The sequence below is a fragment of the Ranitomeya variabilis genome, chromosome 3 (assembly GCF_051348905.1).
Source record: "Ranitomeya variabilis isolate aRanVar5 chromosome 3, aRanVar5.hap1, whole genome shotgun sequence".
NCBI lineage: Eukaryota > Metazoa > Chordata > Amphibia > Anura > Dendrobatidae > Ranitomeya > Ranitomeya variabilis.
In genome coordinates, this window is record NC_135234.1 from 743,275,180 (window position 1) to 743,294,323 (window position 19,144).

At 42.1% G+C, this 19,144-nt stretch overlaps 1 protein-coding gene across 1 annotated transcript in view; it reads right to left on the reverse strand.

Annotated features, from left to right (window-relative positions):
* PDGFD (platelet derived growth factor D) overlaps positions 1-19,144 on the reverse strand; it is a 261,577-nt gene that overhangs the window by 155,084 nt on the left and 87,349 nt on the right. The window contains exons 2-3 of the mRNA XM_077298513.1: positions 18,429-18,633; positions 11,506-11,686 (exon numbers count right to left, since the gene is read on the reverse strand). Of these exons, the coding sequence (XP_077154628.1) occupies positions 11,506-11,686; positions 18,429-18,633 (386 nt within the window). The remainder of the gene's footprint in view (positions 1-11,505; positions 11,687-18,428; positions 18,634-19,144) is intronic.

Genomic DNA, 19,144 nt, shown 5'->3' on the forward strand with positions numbered 1-19,144 from the left:
TTGATAGGGCGTTGATCCAGGGAACTAGTCTGATTGCCGTATGTGGAGTCGGGAAGGAATTTTTTTCCCCATGATGGAGCTTACTCTTACCATATGGGTTTTTTTTTGCCTTCCTCTGGATCAACATGTTAGGGCATGTTAGGTAAGGCTATGGGTTGAACTAGATGGACTTAAAGTCTTCCTTCAACCTTAATAACTATGTTACTATGTAACTATGTTATGGGGGCACTGTGTACATCACTCTATGGGCACTATAGGTAATACTGTTATGGAGGCATTGTGGATATCATTCTACGGGCACTATGGCTAGTACTGTTATGGAGGCACTGTGTACATCACTCTATGGGCACTATAGCTAGTACTGTTATGGGGGCACTGTATATATGAATGTCCCCTATAGAAGGACGTCACTGTGTTACAATCCTCCCCCCATCTCTGACGACAGCGGATCAGTAGATATCCATCACCGCCCGATCAGACGGCTGCCATCTCACAGTGACAGCACCGTCCCGGCCTCAGTTCTCTCTTATATCCCATCCCTCCTCACAGTCTCAGTGATACATTGCAATATGAGAAATTAATGTGGCGCCGTCCGGCCTCTCATATCATCATGATTGATAAATTTAGATGACTGATAGATCTGAAGGATCGCGCCTCCTAATTGAATCCTAGAAACTATTTTGCACTCGTTCTCCTCTTGAAAGCTAATTTACCAATAAATAACCGAATCAGGAAATCGACAGCAGAAAATTGAACAATCTGCTGTGACAATTTCAGACAATCCGCGGTAAACTGTTATTGATATAGTGATGACGAGGCGGCAAACACAACAATTTATGAGCGTAATAAACTCTGCTATCTTTACTTTATTACTTTTTTTTTTGCTTTGTCTCTTTTGGTGGAGTGAGCAGATATTATGACAATCCGTGTTACAATTTATGCTATAGGCAGAGGGATGACCTTTACTGTCCCCTCTGCCGACCAGATGGAGGGCATATACGACAATTCATCATCTTCCAGGGGGTAAGGTGTGGGGTCAAAATCATAAAATCCCAGGGTGGTGGAGATTAAGGATGGTCATACATGACTGGAAAGAGACAGACTGTGAAAATTCCCTTGAGTGTATTTGTCTTAAAGGGCCCTTCCCCCCCATATAATATAAGTATGGATACTGATTGATAGGCCCTTTGAAGAATAGCTAAAATTAATTTTTTGCTTTGTCATTTTTTCCAACTTAAAAAGTTATGAAACTTTGCAATAGGAAAGTTATATATCTTGGTACCGTGTTAGCCAGTAGATAGAAAAATATTTAGAATTGAGAGTCCTCAGTGGTTGATACCTTTTAATGGCTAACTGAAAAGATGGTAACAAATTGCAAGCTTTCAAGACTACACAGGTCTCTTCATCAGGCACAGACTAATACAAATTGTGAAGAATCACATATTTATGCACAATGCAGCCCAGAAATAATGCCATAGATAAGACAGGTGACGTGAAGCAGAATTACCATTGTGTGAGTGTTAAACAGTTGTGTCCATAAATATTGGAACAGTTCATAGATAAGAATTAGGAAGTCTTAAGGTACCTTCACATTAAGCGACGCTGCAGCGATACAGACAACGATGCCGATCGCTGCAGCGTCGCTGTGTGGTCGCTGAGGAGCTGTCACACAGACCGCTCTCCAGCGACCAACGATGCTGAGGTCCCCGGGTAACCAGGGTAAACATCGGGTTGCTAAGCGCAGGGCCACGCTTAGTAACCCGATGTTTACCCTGGTTACCAGTGTAAAAAGTAAAAAAAACAAACAGTACATACTCACCTTCGCGTCCCCCGGCGTCTGCTTCCTGACACTGACTGAGCGCCGGCCCTAACAGCAGAGCGGTGATGTCACCGCTGTGCTTTCACTTTACGGCCGGCGCTCAGTCAGTGTGGGAAGCGGACGCCGGGGGACGCGAAGGTGAGTATGTACTGTTTGTTTTTTATACATTTTACACTGGTAACCAGGGTAAACATCGGGTTACTAAGCGCGGCCCTGCGCTTAGCAACCCGATGTTTACCCTGGTTACCAGTGTAAAACGTCGCTGGCATCGTTGCTTTTGGTGTCAAACACGACGATACACGCCGGTCTGACGACCAAATAAAGTTCTGAACTTTCTTCAATGACCAGCGACATCACAGCAGGATCCTGATCGCTGCTGCGTGTCACTCAACGATATCGCTAGCCAGGACGCTGCAACGTCACGGATCGCTAGCGATATCGTTTAGTGTGAAGGTACCTTAAGGGTATGTGTCCACGTTCAGGATTGCATCAGGATTTGGTCAGGATTTTACGTCAGTATTTGTAAGCCAAAACCAGGAGTGGCTTATAAATGCAAAACTGGTGCATATGTTTCTGTTATACTTTTCCTCTAATTGTTCCACTCCTGGTTTTGGCTTACAAATACTGATGAAAAATCCTGACCAAATCCTGATGCAATCCTGAACGTGGACACATACCCTTAATGTTTTATGGTCCTCTGAATGGGTCTGGTACTGTGTTATGATGCCCCCTCATGGTCTGAGGAGCAAATTCCTTAATTGATGTAAAAAGACATAAATCCATGTGACACACTCAGTGCAGGAATGAATGTGTTGCATGGATTTATGTCTTTTTACATCAATTAAGGAATTTGCTCCTCAGACCGTGTGGGGGCATCACAACACAGGACCAGACGCATTCAGAGGACCATAAAACATTAAGACTTCCGTATCTATGAACTGTTCCAATATTTATGGACACAACTGTTTATCACTCACATAATGGTAATTCTGCTTCTCACCATCTGTCTTATCTATGGCATTATTTCTGGGCTTGTGTTGTGCATAAATATGTGATTCTTCAGAATTTCTTTTAGTCTGTGCCTGATGAAGAGACCTGTGTAGTCTCAAAATCTTGTAATTTGTTACCATCTTATCAGTTAGCCATTAAAAGGTATCAACCACTGAGGACTCTCAATTAGAAACTTTCTAAATCAGTTTAATAGGGAATATGTCTTCACTTCTATACACATTGTTTATATTTGACATCCAAATACCAGCTTTTCCCTATTTGCCTACATTTGGAGTACAGCTGATGGCAGTGAAAAAATCAGTCGCACTTGTCTCCTCCTCTGAGTGTTGTGCTTGGGGCTCGTGCACAAGATTTTCTCGTACAAGTGCTGTCGGTACTGTGCAAAATTAGCAATGCAAGTCTATGGGTCCGTGAAAAAAAATCGAAGAGCTGGAGGGATGAAATTTTCATGGACTGACAGAATGGAGGAATTTTTTTTTCTTTCCTTGCCTGAGAAAAATTTATGCCACTCTGATCAACTGATGATGACTGTAAGAAAGGAGAAAGTGGAGAAACTTATTTTTTTTTGTACCACACTGTGATTAAACTCTGATCAGAGTCTGATCCAATTAATGCATGAGAAAATCAGACATCTGAACGAGGCTTAAGGGAGACACGGGTGCTGAGTTGACCTTTTCACTGCCATCATCTGTACTCCAAATCTTACTAAAGGAAGGCAAATAGACTGGGAAAAAACAAAGGTTGGGAAGCCACCTACCTGCATTTTTTTTCAGGAATGAAAATAAAGTAATTTCCAAAGTTTTATATCTTTCCATGTGGGACAAAATTATTAAAATAAAAGAAGGAAAAGTTACTTTTTTTTGCATCATTGAAGATTCAGGAGTCAACCAATCTAGGCACTGGAATATCCGATTTTATATTTGTATTCTTCTGAATCTTTAAGGGCTCATTCACATTTCAGTTCTTTGGGTACTAGAGCTATCTATGTTTTACACAGATAGCACTCAGACCAATAATAGTTCATAGGGCTGTTCACTTGTCCTTGATTTTATGAAGATCAAGTGGTCAGGGCAAAATCACCGAGACATGTCCAATATTTATTTATTTAATGTACTCTTTTATATAGCGCTGGGATGTCAAAGGCAAACATACAGAGGGTGGAAAATGGAAAAACTTGGAAAATGTCGCAGGGCAACAAGTATACAGACTCTTTCATACAGTGTAATGGGCCCCACATAGTCATCCATTCAGAATAATGAGCCCCACATAGTCCTCCATACAGAATAATGGGCTTCCCAAAATCCTCCATACAATATAATGGGCCCCACATAGTCCTCTATACAGAATAAAGAGCCCCACATAGTCCTCCATACAGTATAATGGACCCCACATAGTCCTCTATACAGAATAATTTGCCAGACATAGTCCTCCATACAGTATAACGGACCCCACATAGTCCTCCATGCAGAATAATGGGCCACACATAGTCCTCCATACAGAATAATGGGCCACACATAGTCCTCCATACAGAATAATGGGCCACACATAGTCCTCCATCTATATATATAATTGTCTAAGGGTTTTTCTGTCTGTCTGTCTGTCCTGGAAATCCCGCGTCTCTGATTGGTCGAGGCCACCAGGCCTCGACCAATCAGTGACGGGCACAGCATGGCGATGATGATGTCATAAAGGTTGCCTCGACCAATCAGCGACGGGCACAGTCTGCCGCGAATTCGCCTCGACCAATCAGCGACGGGCACAGTATCGACGTAGATGTCATAATGGTTGCCATGGCGACGATGATGTCATAAAGGTTGCCTCAACCAATCAGCAACGGGCACAGTCTGCCGCGAATTCTGGAATCATCATTGTCCATATACTATGGGGACATGCATATTCTAGAATACCCGATGCATTAGAATCGAGCCACAGTCTAGTACAGAATAATGAGCCACACATAGCCCTCCATACAGTATAATGGACCCCACATAGTCCTCCATACAGTATAATGGACCCCACATAGTCCTCCATACAGAATAATGGGCCACACATAGTCCTCCATACAGTATAACAGACCCCACATAGTCCTCCATGCAGAATAATGGGCCACACATAGTCCTCCATACAGAATAATGGGCCACACATAGTCCTCCATACAGAATAATGGGCCACACATAGTTCCCCATACAGAATAATGAGCCACACATAGCCCTCCATACAGTATTATGGACCCCACACAGTCCTCCATGACATAGCGTCATGAATTCTACAGTGATTGATCCAAACGCAACAATGAAAGTCTACGGGTCCGTGAAAAAAATCCAAGCTGAGCATTCCTGTGTAACTTGAAGCTCGTAGGCCCTTATGTAAAATCTCCAACAGGGCCACGACGTACCAAGGGTATTTAATAGTAATAGTCTTTCCATATGAGCCAAAGGGACCATTTGGACACCCCTAGATTCCAAGTCCTGGGGGCGACTTCATCCCTTGCATGTGCCGATTACTCAAAAGTATTTCCTTACTTTACTAGGTCTTGTCAATAAAACGCAGTAGAAAAAAACAAGAAATGTTGGGAAATGATTGTGGAGGCACGAAGGGATGTAGCTACGGTATGAGGATAAATAGTTTGCATAGTATGGTGTTTGTCTCCATTATCGCTGTTATTGCAACTGCTATCCATCTGTCTTCTCAGTGCTTTCTGGCAAGTCACCCATGGAGCAGCGCCTGCAAACTCATGCAGCGTCACCAGGTACCTCGCTGCCAGTCAGCAAGAGGAAGAGCCTCATATAAGTGTACGGAGCACCAAACCATGTAGGAATATGTGAAGGTTATATAATAGGATGGCAGAAAGAAGCGAGTGCAGCGGTGGTGATCATCTGTACAGGCAGACAGACCTCCTGTCTGGTTCATCCCCTGCGAGAAGGGTCCTCAGGCTGGAGATATCATGGGTTACATAAGTTTAGGCAGAGATAATACCAATCCAGATAACTGACCGAGAAGGGTGGACAGATAGGACATCTCTCCTGAGATCTCACTCCAAGATTAATCCGCTTGAGACTTTCTTAGACTAGGTTCACACAAAGTTTTTTGGTTTGGACAATGAAGCAGGTCTACATACTGAGTGAATTGGTAGGACTCAGATTCCCCCAAAATCAGTCTTTCTCCAGAGCAATGTAGCAGTCACCATTACCTAGAGAGGCGCAGAACAAATTCCCAACCAAGCGACTGGCACACTCGTACATTAGGCGTATTGGTAGGACAGGCTTAAACACAGGGAAGTCTCTCATAGACTCAGGCTATGGAGTCTACAAACTTTTTGGTGGTCGAGATCCCTGATCCTGGCTTAAGGGCTGCTCTACATAAATGTAGTACTTGTGAGATAGTGACAGAACAGGTGGTCGAGAATGTGATATTTCCCCAAGATTCTCATCCAGGAATAACTGGGTGAAGTATAAGAAATCCGGTAAAGCTGGATATACCTAGCAAAGTATAGTGTGCTAAGGGCTTGCGTAATTTTATAGCCTGGATATTTATGGAATGGTTAACAAGTTGGTAGCGGACCTGTCATGTCCTTCGGGACCTGGATTTCACCAGTGTTACGGCCATTTTCCAAAGTGTCCCAGGAGCCGATTTACAACATGACAACCTGAGGCCTCTGGTGCTACTGTGAGCAACCTGTGTGGCCTAGACATGCTACCATGGCCTGCAGAGTCTCCAGACATGTCTCCCATCAAGCACCATTGGTCGACAATTGCACAGGGCGCTGCCAGCGGCGGATCTTGATGATTTTCATGTCCAAGTGCATTCAGCATAGCAGAACCTTCCTCAGATGACCATTAATAACCTCACTGACAGCAGCCGAAGCTTTTAGTGTGGGAATTTCTGATTATCTCAATTTACTCGATACTGAATAATGTTTTGAAAATGTTTATTCCATTTTATCATCATTTACATGACTATTCATCCCGTGATTTCTGGAGTTCCTCATTCTTAGTGAGGAGTGTAGATATATTTCTGATAACTGTGGCACCTAAAAACGTCTAAAAATGATGTATCTCCACATAAAGTTATAAATGATGACTAGCGAATCCCGTACTACACATTTTGTCCCTATGTGAGCGCTAGTAAAATATCAACCTGAGATTGACATGGAGGTTGTGTGACTACTAGGATTTGTGCAGAGTATTTGCTAATCCAAGTCATCAATCTCATAGTTCTCAACATAGAGCGTAAAAAGGAAAGGAACATATGCAGAGCATTCCTACAGGACCTCTCAGGGTTGGAGGGATGTTCAGAAGTTTTTAGAGATGCAGCCCTATTATTGATGTTCCCACTTTACCAAACATGTGCTATTAATCTGAATATATTAAATCCATACATGTGATTCTGTCTCCTCGTGTCAAAAAGATAAAAGCCTTCTACTCAATGCTTAAGGATATAAGCCCAGGGACAAGCGGCATACTCGGAAACTGTATCATGACATATTGGTATTTCTTTATAATATATACATGAAGCTAGAGATCTGAGATTCCAGCGATGTGTCAGGTATTTTACTGTGTGTTGGTTTCAATGAAATCCTTGTCAGTAGGAAATTATCACTACAGGACTAGATGGCTCGTGCCTCCTAGTCAACTGCTCTGTGCAACTCCGCCCCCAACACTGATTGGCAGATGTACTCAGAAAGCTGCCAATCAGTGGTGTGGGCGGGGTTATACATAGCTCAGCATTCTGAGCATTCTATCACAACTGCCGCACCGAGTAAACAAAGTGAAACATCTCTGGAATCAGGGTCTCTGTCCTTACATCATGCTGCTGTCAGATTACACAGGAGAAACCTGCCGATGGATTCCCTTTATGTTCCTACAATGAGTTTTCAGTGAGTTTTTCAAGCTGCATATTTTGACTGAACAAAACACGAAGCATCTTACAGTCCAGCAAAATGGATGGGATTTATAGAAATCTCATCCCCACTGTGCTTCTTTCTAACGCTGCTTAAAATGTATCGCGTACTTGAAATCCGCAACATAGTTTTTTGCTCAGATTTCCCCCATGGAATTACATTAAATGTGGAAAATATGCAGGAAAAATCTGCATATGAGTTTCTAATGTGTTTCTGCTTGTAATCTGCACAAGACTGTATCAATAAAATGTTTTGATTATTTATCATTAGTTCCTGAAAGCCATATGACCCGCATTTACTATTGTCTCTTTTTCCAAAAAGTGGGTGCAAGGGCAGAACTGAAAACTGTAAGTTTCCCTAAGGGCTCATACTCATCTAGATTTAAAACAGACGAGAGCAGTCCGCTAAAAAATCGTATTGCACTCTGACTAATATTAGAGGATGATCCCCTGTTCATCAACGATTTTTTTCACAGATCGGATCGGACTTAGAAAACAATCGCAGCATACTGCGAGTGGCTGTGTTCTGTATATCAGACAAGACTGATGCAAGTCAGTGAGTGTGAGTAAAAAATCAAACGACGCATGGATCATGCCTGTACCTTCCGATTTTTATGCACCATAGGAATGCTCATAGGAAACCCGACATTTCATCAGCCGAGTACAGAAAATTCACAGCGTCAGAATGGAATAGAATAAATATATATGCATAGAATGCATAGCTATAGAAGTCAGTGACACATATAATTAGTACAGTGCGTGTATAGTTTAATGTTTGTATTTAGGTAAAAAATAAATAATTAAAAGAAAAAAAAGGAGTGGGATCCCCTAATTTTTATTATCCAGCTGAGGGAAAGTCAACAGCTGAGGGCAGATGTTTATAGTCCGGGAAGGGGATAATAAACATGGAGCTTCCCAGGCTATTAATATCAGCTCACAGCTGTTTACTTAGCCTTTCCTGGTTGTTAACAAGGGGTGACCCCCCAAAAAAAATTAGAGGGGTCCTCCGTAAAATAACTAGCAAAGGCTAGGCAGACTGCTGGGGGCTGATATTAATAGCCTAGGAAGGTGCCATGTATATTGCCCCCCTCCCAGACTAAGAACATCAGTCCTCAGCCACCCCAGAAATGGCAAATCCATTAGATGCTCCAATTTTGGGGCTTAGCCTCTGCTTTTCCCACTTTCCCTGATGCGGTGGCAAGTGGGGTAATAGTATTGTGGTTACCCAATCAGTACCAAGGTTTTGCTATCTACATTCAGAGAAAAGGGAGCATTTTAAACTTTTCTTATGTACAGTATATATATATATATATATATATATATATATATATATATATATATATATATATAAAGAGCAAAAGAAGGCAGCACTCCAAATACTTTTCAAGGTGAAAAAAGTGAGGTTTATTCAGCCTACATCTCTGTGCGACGTTTCGGCTCACACTGAGCCTTTTTCAAGCCCTCAGTGTGAGCCGAAACGTCGCACAGAGATGTGGGCTGAATAAACCTCACTTTTTTCACCTTGAAAAGTATTTGGAGTGCTGCCTTCTTTTGCTCTTTTTGCATACATTTGGGTGGAGGAGTGGACTACTCGACCCAGGAGGCCAGGCACCCACCGGTGAGCATTGTGCTGTTCCAATTTCACTATATATATATATATATATATATATATATATATATTATATTTTATTTAAATCTTTTTTTTTCTTTACGTCATTAATTAGACTCCTTAGGGGACTTAGGCCTGCAATAGCTTGCAATATTGCAGAATTAGGGCAAGTGCATAGGACCATAATATTTGTCATTTGAAAGAATCAGGACGACTATGAAAATGACTGTGATCAAACTTGGATCATAGTGCGATCTGATTCTCTCCGATGAAGAGAAGATGGAGAAAAAAATGTCTCCATCTTCTTCATTGTGCGAGGGTATGTAAATTGGACTGCACTCAGATGTCAGCTGAGTGCAGTCCAGTGTTTTCAATGCACTCATTGACTTGCATGGCTGAGTGTGATCCGAATATTGGATCAAACTTGGTTATGAAGTAGTTTTTTTTTTCCTTGGTCATTGTCTGTACAAGGAAAAATCAGACATGTGCAAAGCTCTATAGAATAACATTAATCCACGTGTGAGCTGATATTTTCTTGGATCACATTTGTACAGCAAATACGCTCTGCATCTGCCTTTAACTATCCCCTATGAAGCACAACTATAGGCTGGACTTCAGAAGTAACATGGCAGACATAATTGTCTTCAGTGGGCGGCAGGCCACCATCAAGACACATAAGATTGTGCTGTGTGTGGGAGGGGGGAATAGTTGTCAGAAATAAAACCTACCCCTAAACTCTGAAGCCGCTAACCTCATAAATGTCGCTGTGTGGAAATCACAGCAATGTAGCACAGTTGTCATCTTCGCTGTATAAAATGTGCTCAGCTATAGAGTTCGCCTTACACCGTAAATGTGCTCGTGACGTAAATGTACGGCAAATGTCGCCAAGAGGTTAAAGTTTATGTGAGTTACAGAAAAAGTTGAGAAAGCAGCAACCACCTCTCCCATTAGGAAAAGCTGCAGTCAATATTCATAGGATCTCCGATTTGTATAGGTCACGGGAGTAGATTCCTGGAATTATCAGGTATTTAAGGCATACCCTGAGGATATGCCACCAATATAACAAAAAAATGAACATCCCTTTAATTCATGAATATCTAAGATATCTAGTTTCATTAATATATGAATATATACCATGTTTTATACGTAAATACTTGTGTCTATAATTTGGGCCATTTGGGTGTTGATTAGTGATGAGCGAGTGTACTCGTTGCTCGGGTGACCTCCGAGTATTTGTTAGTGTTCGGAGATTTAGTTTTCATCACCGCAGCTGAATGATTTACAGCTACTAGCCAGCTTCAATACATGTGGGGATTCCCTAGCAACCAGGCCACTCCCACATGTACTCAGGCTGGCTAGTAGCTGTAAATCATTCAGCTGCGGCGATGAAAACAATATCCGAGCAGTCATAAATACTCGGAGACCACCCGAGCGTGCTCTGGAAAACCCGAGCAATGAGTACACTTGCTTATCACTAGTGTTGATGAGACAATCACATTATCATTGCTGCAGGACACACACACTACAATCTTTAAGGGCTCATTCACATTTCTGTTCTTTGGGTCCTAGATCTATCTATGTTTTACACAGATAGCACTCAGACCAATATTAGTCCATAGGGCTGTTCACTTGTCCTTGGTTTTATGAAGATCGAGTGGTCAGGGCAAAATCACTGAGACATGTCCAATATTTATTTATTTAATTTACTCTTTTATATAGCGCTGGGATGTCAAAGGCAAACATACAGAGGGTGGAAAATGGAAAAACTTGGAAAATGTTGCAGGGCAACAAGTATGCTTTTTCACGCTAACTTTGTGTAAGGAGACATATAAGCCATGCTGTGAATTTAATTTTTTGTCTCCTATGGCAGAACAAAAGAAATGACAATTTTTAGCACAGACACGAGCATAGAAGTAGTGTAATAAATACAGGCGGAACCAAAAGCTTTTGACGGTTACCATGTAGCAACATTTTTTTCTAGGCTGCTCAAAGTAAAACATAACTACAATATAGGTGAAAACAGCAAAAGAGTACAAAAGTGATTCGGCAATCACTCATGTGCTGACACAGTCTGAGTTTATTAAAGGGGGATTTTTTTGAACGTTTTTATAACATACCGCTCCTTACCAAGAGAATAACAAACTAAACAACAAAGCTCAAAACTTACCACAAGAGAATAACAAACTTTGAAGCCGGGCTTAGCCACAAAGTGATCGTCTGATTTGAATGTGATCTTCACTTCATTTTTTTTGGATGTCACTCTTGGGGGCGCTTCTTTATGCCCACACCATCGCCCACGTACGACTGTGCTTGTTTCTGAAGCTTCTTCCACTTCCACAAAATCATACCTGAAAGTCAGTGGAGTATGTCAATGCCAACATCTTAACGTATATGGTACTGTATAGACACTCCTACACATAGAAACTACAACACCAAGAAGAAAAGTAATGGAATTGTGGAAATCACAGGATCAATAGACATTTTAATTATATAATCGAAATAAAATTTTCAAAACACCCAGACTATGTACAAACTATGAGCCCCAAGTGCAGAAATCCACACAATTATACTCCTTGGCATATTTTCAATTACTTTAGTAATGGTTGACTGAAGAACTTCTGTTACGATAAATACTCATTGGCAAATCATCAAGATCCCCTGCTGCCACATCCCTTTGAAATTGCTGGATGGCAGACAACTCTGGAGATGCTGCTTGCCATTGTTTGACATTTAGGCTATGCAGTCTCCTCACAGTAGCACGAGGAACATACGGTCTGGTGCTGTCATATTGAAAAATGCCACCTAGAACACTTCGAAGAAATGTCCCTACCAGTATTTCAACCACCCAACCAATGTAATACCGAGTTGTTAGTGTACCTGAAATGAAGATTACAGGGTTCTGACTACCATACAATATGCCACCCCACACTACAATCCCAGGAGTAGGACTGGTGTGACGTTCTCTCGTGAAGGCATCTTCATGGCGTGACCCATGTAGTCTCCAAATCATTCTCCAGATATTTTTGCATCCAAAACAATAACAGGACTCCTCACAGAAGAGGATAGACCTCCATTCCAACCTCTACTACCATTATCCTCTGCACCATGATAGTGTTTCAGAGCGGTGGTATGAGTTAAATAAAACCCCTGCAACTGGACGTCTGACTCGTAGCCCAATCTCATGCAAATGACTTCTGAAGCTTTGTGTAGACTCTGCTTTGACCCCTTAGGCTTGGTATGTGACATCCAATTTCACTTGTAGGGAAGAATGGATCAATGGTGGAACCGGTGATACGGCCATTTTTATAAAATTGTCCTAGGATCCGTTTTTACACACAACGCCAGACTGCATGTTACTCGTGCTACCCTGAGGAGCCTGCCTGGCCTAAATGTGCCACCTTGGTTTGTAGCATTTCTAGATGCAAGTTAATCATAGATCTTGACAATTTACCCAAGTGCATTCGGTGTGGCAGAACATTCCTCAGATAACCGTTAATAGCCTCATTGACAGCAACCGAGGCCTGTAAATGCAGGGATTTCTGAGTGTGATATTTTAAAAATGTTTAGAGAAACTTAATTCCAGCTCACCCAGTTGCTCTATGCTCTTCCATCTGGGGCTCACACACCGACCTTGCCCTGGCCTCACATCAAGGAAAATAGAAAAAATTGGAGTCTGGCTCAATAGGACTGGATTTTCCTTTTCTTTTTATTTTTCAAAAGAAAATATGGTGCATAAAAAAGAAAAATTTACATGGTCGACATGACCCAGTCAACGCGTTTCGACTGCACCAGGCAGTCTTACTTACTGACTGCTTACTGCAGTTGAAACGCGTCGACTGGGTCATGTCGACCATGTAAATTTTTCTTTTTTATGCACCATATTTTCTTTTGAAAAAGAAAAAGAAAAGGAAAATCCAGTCCTGTTGAGCCAGACTCCAATTTTTTCAATTTTAAAAATGTTTCCATTTTTTCATGATTTTCATATCAAGTAACGTATTTCTTCTTGGTCCTGCAATTTCAATGTGGGGCGTGCACATGCTTAGTAAAAGAATCTAGCCCAGGATTACAGTCTGGGGCTTTTTCTTACCAACTATAATCCTTAAAAGGGTATTCCCATCTCCAAGATCCTATCCCAATATGTAGTAGGTGTAATAATAAAAATGATAAAAATATTAGCAAACACCTCCAATTAGAAATGTAGTATAGTTTTTCTGATTCGCTATGTCTCAATCCCCATGTGCAGACATTGCAAGACCTTAGGTATCCACGGTTATGACCACTAGGGCAGCACGGTGGCTCAGTGGTTAGCACTACAGTCTTGCAGCGCTGGGGTCCTCCTGGGTTCAAATCCCACCAAGGACAACATCTGCAAAGAGTTGGTATGTTCTCCCCGTGTTTGTGTGGGTTTCCTCCGGGTTCTCCGGTTTCCTCCCAAATTCCAAAGACATACTGATAGGGAATTTAGATTGCGCTGTGGAATATGTTAGCGCTATATAAAAATAAAGATTATTATTATAACTAGCTAACGCACCATATTAGTGGTCATAACCATGGATACCTAAGGTCCTGCAATGCCTGGACATGAGGAACGAGACATAGTGAATCTGAGAAACTGTACTACATTTCTAATTGGAGATATTTGCTAATATTAATATTACACATACTAAATATTGGGATAGGGGCTTGGAGTTGGGAACACCCCTTTAATTGCCCAGTTGATCACCATCCTAAGTATCCCAGAGGAAGTCAGTGCACAAATTCAACACGTTGTCCTATCTGAAAGCAGCATGCTACTAACCAAGAGAAGTGTGGCAGAAATATATATATACGGTAGCTTTGCTGGAAAATATTCATTGTAATTTATTTATTTTAATCCTTGGTTTTTAGCTATGGAGTATCACTGCACATACAGTTGGGCTTCAAAGTTTGCCTAACTTTGATCTAAAGCTACAGCAGATTTTCACACAAGCTCTAAAAGTTCACAAGAAAAAACAATCAAATAAATAAGTCAAAAACATTAGACTTCCATGGTTTTATTGAGGGAAATTTATCAATATCACATGTCTGTAAGTGGCAAAAGTATGTGAACCTTTATGGCGAGTATGTAATTTGAAGGTGAAATTATTTGTCTGGTGTTTTGAATCAATGGGATAAAAATCAGTAGGCGACCTATTTAATTTAAAAAACAGGGATCTATCAATAACTGAACACACGTTTGCGGAAGAAGTGCATCAAGTCACAAATAATTTCTGAGGACCTCAGAAGAAGAGGTGAAGAAGAAGAGTATGGAAACCACCAAACCATATTCAGGCAGATTATGCACAAATGAAGGAAATTCAAGACTGTTATTACCATCCTCACACGTGCTTGACCAACAAAGGTCACTCCATGAGGAAAGAGAATAATAGTCTGTGAGATGACAAAGTAACTCAAGATAACCTTCCAGCAACTAAAGGTCTTTCACATTAGATAATGAGTCCACCATCAGGAAGACACGGAACAACAATGGTGTGTATAGCAAGTTTGCAAGGAGGAAGAATATTTTTTTCATTTTCTTATATAGCGCCACTAATTCCACAGCACATCATCATCCCTGTCACCATCGGGGCTCACAATCAGAGAATTCCAAGGAAACCCCCATAAATAGGGGGCAAACATCTAAACTCCTTGCAGATGTTGTCCTTGGTGGGATATGAACCTAGAACCTCATTGCTGCAAGGCTACAGTACTAACCACTGAGCCACCAAGCTGCCCAATGAACCAATACCCTAACTTTCTGAAATTTTTTAAAGATCACCTGGACAATTGAGAAGACTACTGGAACAATATTTTGTGGCTGGATAAGACCAAAATAGAACTTTATGCTTTTAATTAGAAGTGTTATGTTTCAAGAAGAAGAAACGCTGCATTACAGAATAAAAAAACCTCATATCATCAGTGAAACATGGTGGTGGTATCATGGATTGGGTCTGTTTTGCTGCAACTGATTCAGGACAGCTTCCCACCATTGATGCAAAAATGAATCCTGAATTGTATCAGCAAATTCTTAAGAGAATGTTAGGAGATCTATCCATGAGCTAAATCTCAGGAGAACATGCAGCAAGACAATGATCCAAGAGTTTGGCCATTCCTCACCCAGTTTTAAGTCTCCTACACAGATGATTCTGTTTCAGTTAATGACTGGGTTCCTATCTACGAATTGTTTGGCTTCTACACAGGGCCGGCTCCAGGTTTTTAAGGGCCCCGGGCAAAAGAGTCTCAGTGGGCCCCCCCTTTAACACATACCACGATTCATGATCGCATATAAACACAGCCATGTAGTATATAACACAGCCCACGTAGTATATAGCACAGCCACGTAGCATATAACACAGCCATGTAGTATATAACAGCCCACGTAGCATATAACAGCCACGTAGTATATAGCACAGCCAACGTATCATATAACAGCCCATATAGTATATAGCACAGCCACATAGTATATAACAAAGCCCACGTAGTTTATAGAACAGCCATGTAGTATACAGCACAGCCCACATAGTAGTATACAGCACTGCCCACACAGTAGTATACAGTACAGCCCACACAGTAGTATATAGCACAGCCCACACAGTAGTATATAGCACAGCCCACACAGTAGTATATAGCACAGCCCACACAGTAGTATATAGCACAGCCCACACAGTAGTATATAGCACACCCCACATAGTAGTATACAGCAGAGCCCACACAGTAGTATACAGCACTGCCCACACAGTAGTATACAGTACAGCCCACACAGTAGTATATAGCACAGCCCACACAGTAGTATATAGCACAGCCCACACAGTAGTATATAGCACAGCCCACACAGTAGTATATAGCACAGCCCACACAGTAGTATACAGCACTGCCCACATAGTAGTACATAGCACAGCCACATAGTAGTATACAGCACAGCCCACGTAGTATATAGCAGCCCACGGAGTATATAGCAGCCCAGGTAGCATATAGCTGCCCACGTAGCATATAGCAGCCCACGTAGTATATAGCAGCCCACGTAGCATATAGCACAGCCCACATAGAAGTATATAGCAGCCCACGTAGTATATAGCAGCCCAGCCCATGTAGTATATAGCAGCGCAGCCCATGTAGTATATAGCAGCCAATGTAGTATATAGCACAGCCCACGTAGAAGTATATAGTAGCCCACGTAGTATATAGCAGCACAGCCCACGTAGTATATAGCAGCGCAGCCCATGTAGTATATAGCAGCCAACATAGTATATAGCACAGCCCACGTAGAAGTATATAGCAGCCCACGTAGTATATAGCAGCCCACATAGTATATAGCAGCCAACGTAGTATATAGCACAGCCCACGTGGGATATAGCAGCCCACGTAGTATATAGCAGCACATCCCATGTAGTATATAGCAGCGCAGCCCATGTAGTATATAGCAGCCAACGTAGTATATAGCACAGCCCATGTAGTATATAGCAGCCCACGTAGAAGTATATAGCAGCCCACGTAGTATATAGCAGCCCACATAGTATATAGCAGCCCACGTAGTATATAGCACAGCCCACGTAGTATATAGCAGCCCACGTAGTATATAGCAGCACAGCCCACGTAGTATATAGCAGCGCAGCCCGTGTAGTATATAGCAGCCAGCGTAGTATATAGCAGCGCAGCCCACGTAGTATATAGCAGCGCAGCCCATGTAGTATATAGCAGCCAACGTAGTATATAGCAGCCCAGCCCACGTAGTACATAGCAGCGCAGCCCATGTAGTATATAGCAGCGCAGCCCATGTAGTATATAGCAGCCAACGTAGTATATAGCAGCCCAGCCCACGTAGTATATAGCAGCGCAGCCCACGTAGTATATAGCAGCACAGCCCATGTAGTATATAGCAGCCAACGTAGTATATAGCAGCCCAGCCCACGTAGTATATAGCAGCGCAGCCCATGTAGTATATAGCAGCCAACGTAGTATATAGCACAGCCCACGTAGAAGTATATAGCAGCCCACGTAGTATATAGCAGCGCAGCCCATGTAGTATATAGCAGCCAATGTAGTATATAGCACAGCCCACGTAGAAGTATATAGCAGCCCAGCACACGTAGTATATAGCAGCGCAGCCCATGTAGTATATTGCAGCCAACATAGCCTATAGCAGCCAACGTAGTATATAACACAACCCAATCAGTATATAAGAGCCCATACCTTGTCCTCCCAGCCAGGCTCTGCATCCCCCCGGCCCCCGCGATCCTTTGTTCCAGGTGGCAGGTGCTGCACACTTCCTGTTTGTCGACGCTCGGCTCATTCTGCAGGCACTGGACAGTCGGAAGTCACTCTGCTATGCTGCGTATCCATGGCGACGGATTGTGGGCGGCTCTCCAGCAGCTGCAAAAGTTCCAGAGCTCCGTGCTGCCTCTGCCTCCTCTCTTCTAGCTTGCACCTCGGACCACAGATGCCTGCCTCAGGGGCCGCATGCGGGCAGCCTGCCCCTAACGCCGGCCCTAAATGGGCCCCCCTGTCTCGCCAGGGCCCCGGCACTTGCCCGGGTACGCCAGGTGCTGACGCCGGCCCTGCTTCTACAGCCTCTGGGTATAAGTTAAAATACATAGCATAATGCAGAATGAGCTAATAATGAATCCATCAGTGAGTTCATTCTGAGGGAGAGGTCTGGAAACCTTAATTCTCATCTCTTGAATTTTCTTTTAACCTGACTTTTGACCAAATCAAAGTTCAACTGTAGGCTGTAGAAATCAAGCGGTCTAAAAGTTTTAATGAAATTCAGTTGCGAAAATGATTTTTAATTTGTAAGCCAAATACATTCATTTAATCGAAAAAGCCCCCAATAGATTGCATATCCGTTAAGTTCTACAAAAAACTACCCCAAGTAAAAGAGAAATGCTCCTTTTCTACTAATATACAGAAGAAGTTTGAAAACCTCTTTGAAGTTTACAAGGCTACCTGCAAAAAATAGTACTGTATAGTAATAAAAAATATAGTGATATATCGGCTGACAGATGACCGGTTCCGAAGGACCAAACTTTGGATTCCATTTTTACCACATTCGCCTTTCATGAATTTGGCACTCACCGGCATACATCGTTTTCTTGCTCCTCCAAACCAAACTGGCTGTCGAAAGTTAGCTGTATTCTGGTGTTTTCTGCGGAGTCCAGTCTCCAGGTGAGTAGAAGATTCCTGGGATAACTGTTAGGGAAGCGTGGGCTGTTTATACACCCATTGCCCACAACATGGATGGTTTCTTCTTTCTGGTACAGCCTGGTAAGGAGATTGCTCTCTGTCGGAATAAAACAATGGTGTCAAATGGAATCTGTCAACATTTCAACCGTAAGCTATCAGATGTGATGCAAAGAACTAACAGATATTTTTATTGAGATATCGGATGGTTATAGATGTTCAGATCAGAACAAAAAATGGATATTTAACACATCAGCCTACCACTGAGTATCCAAACTTAAGCTTCTGCCCCATCGCCCATTCTGCTGACCATGATCTCTCCACCGTCAGGATCAGTAAGATGCTCAACAGTCTTTGATCAAAATCCAGAAATAAATGGTGAACCCTCTATATTTCCTCCCTTTAGATAAAGATTAAAGTCAAATAAACAGATTCCTATTGCGGATCCAGATAAAAAGGACGTTTCCTGAATGTATAAGTACCTAAAAGAGAGGTACATGCCAGGTTTTGAAAAAATAAAATATACATCTTTAATAAATAATGTCATTAAAATAGTAATCAACAGAGATACAGGTGCAAAAATATACTACCTTTTGCAGGTCAATATCAAT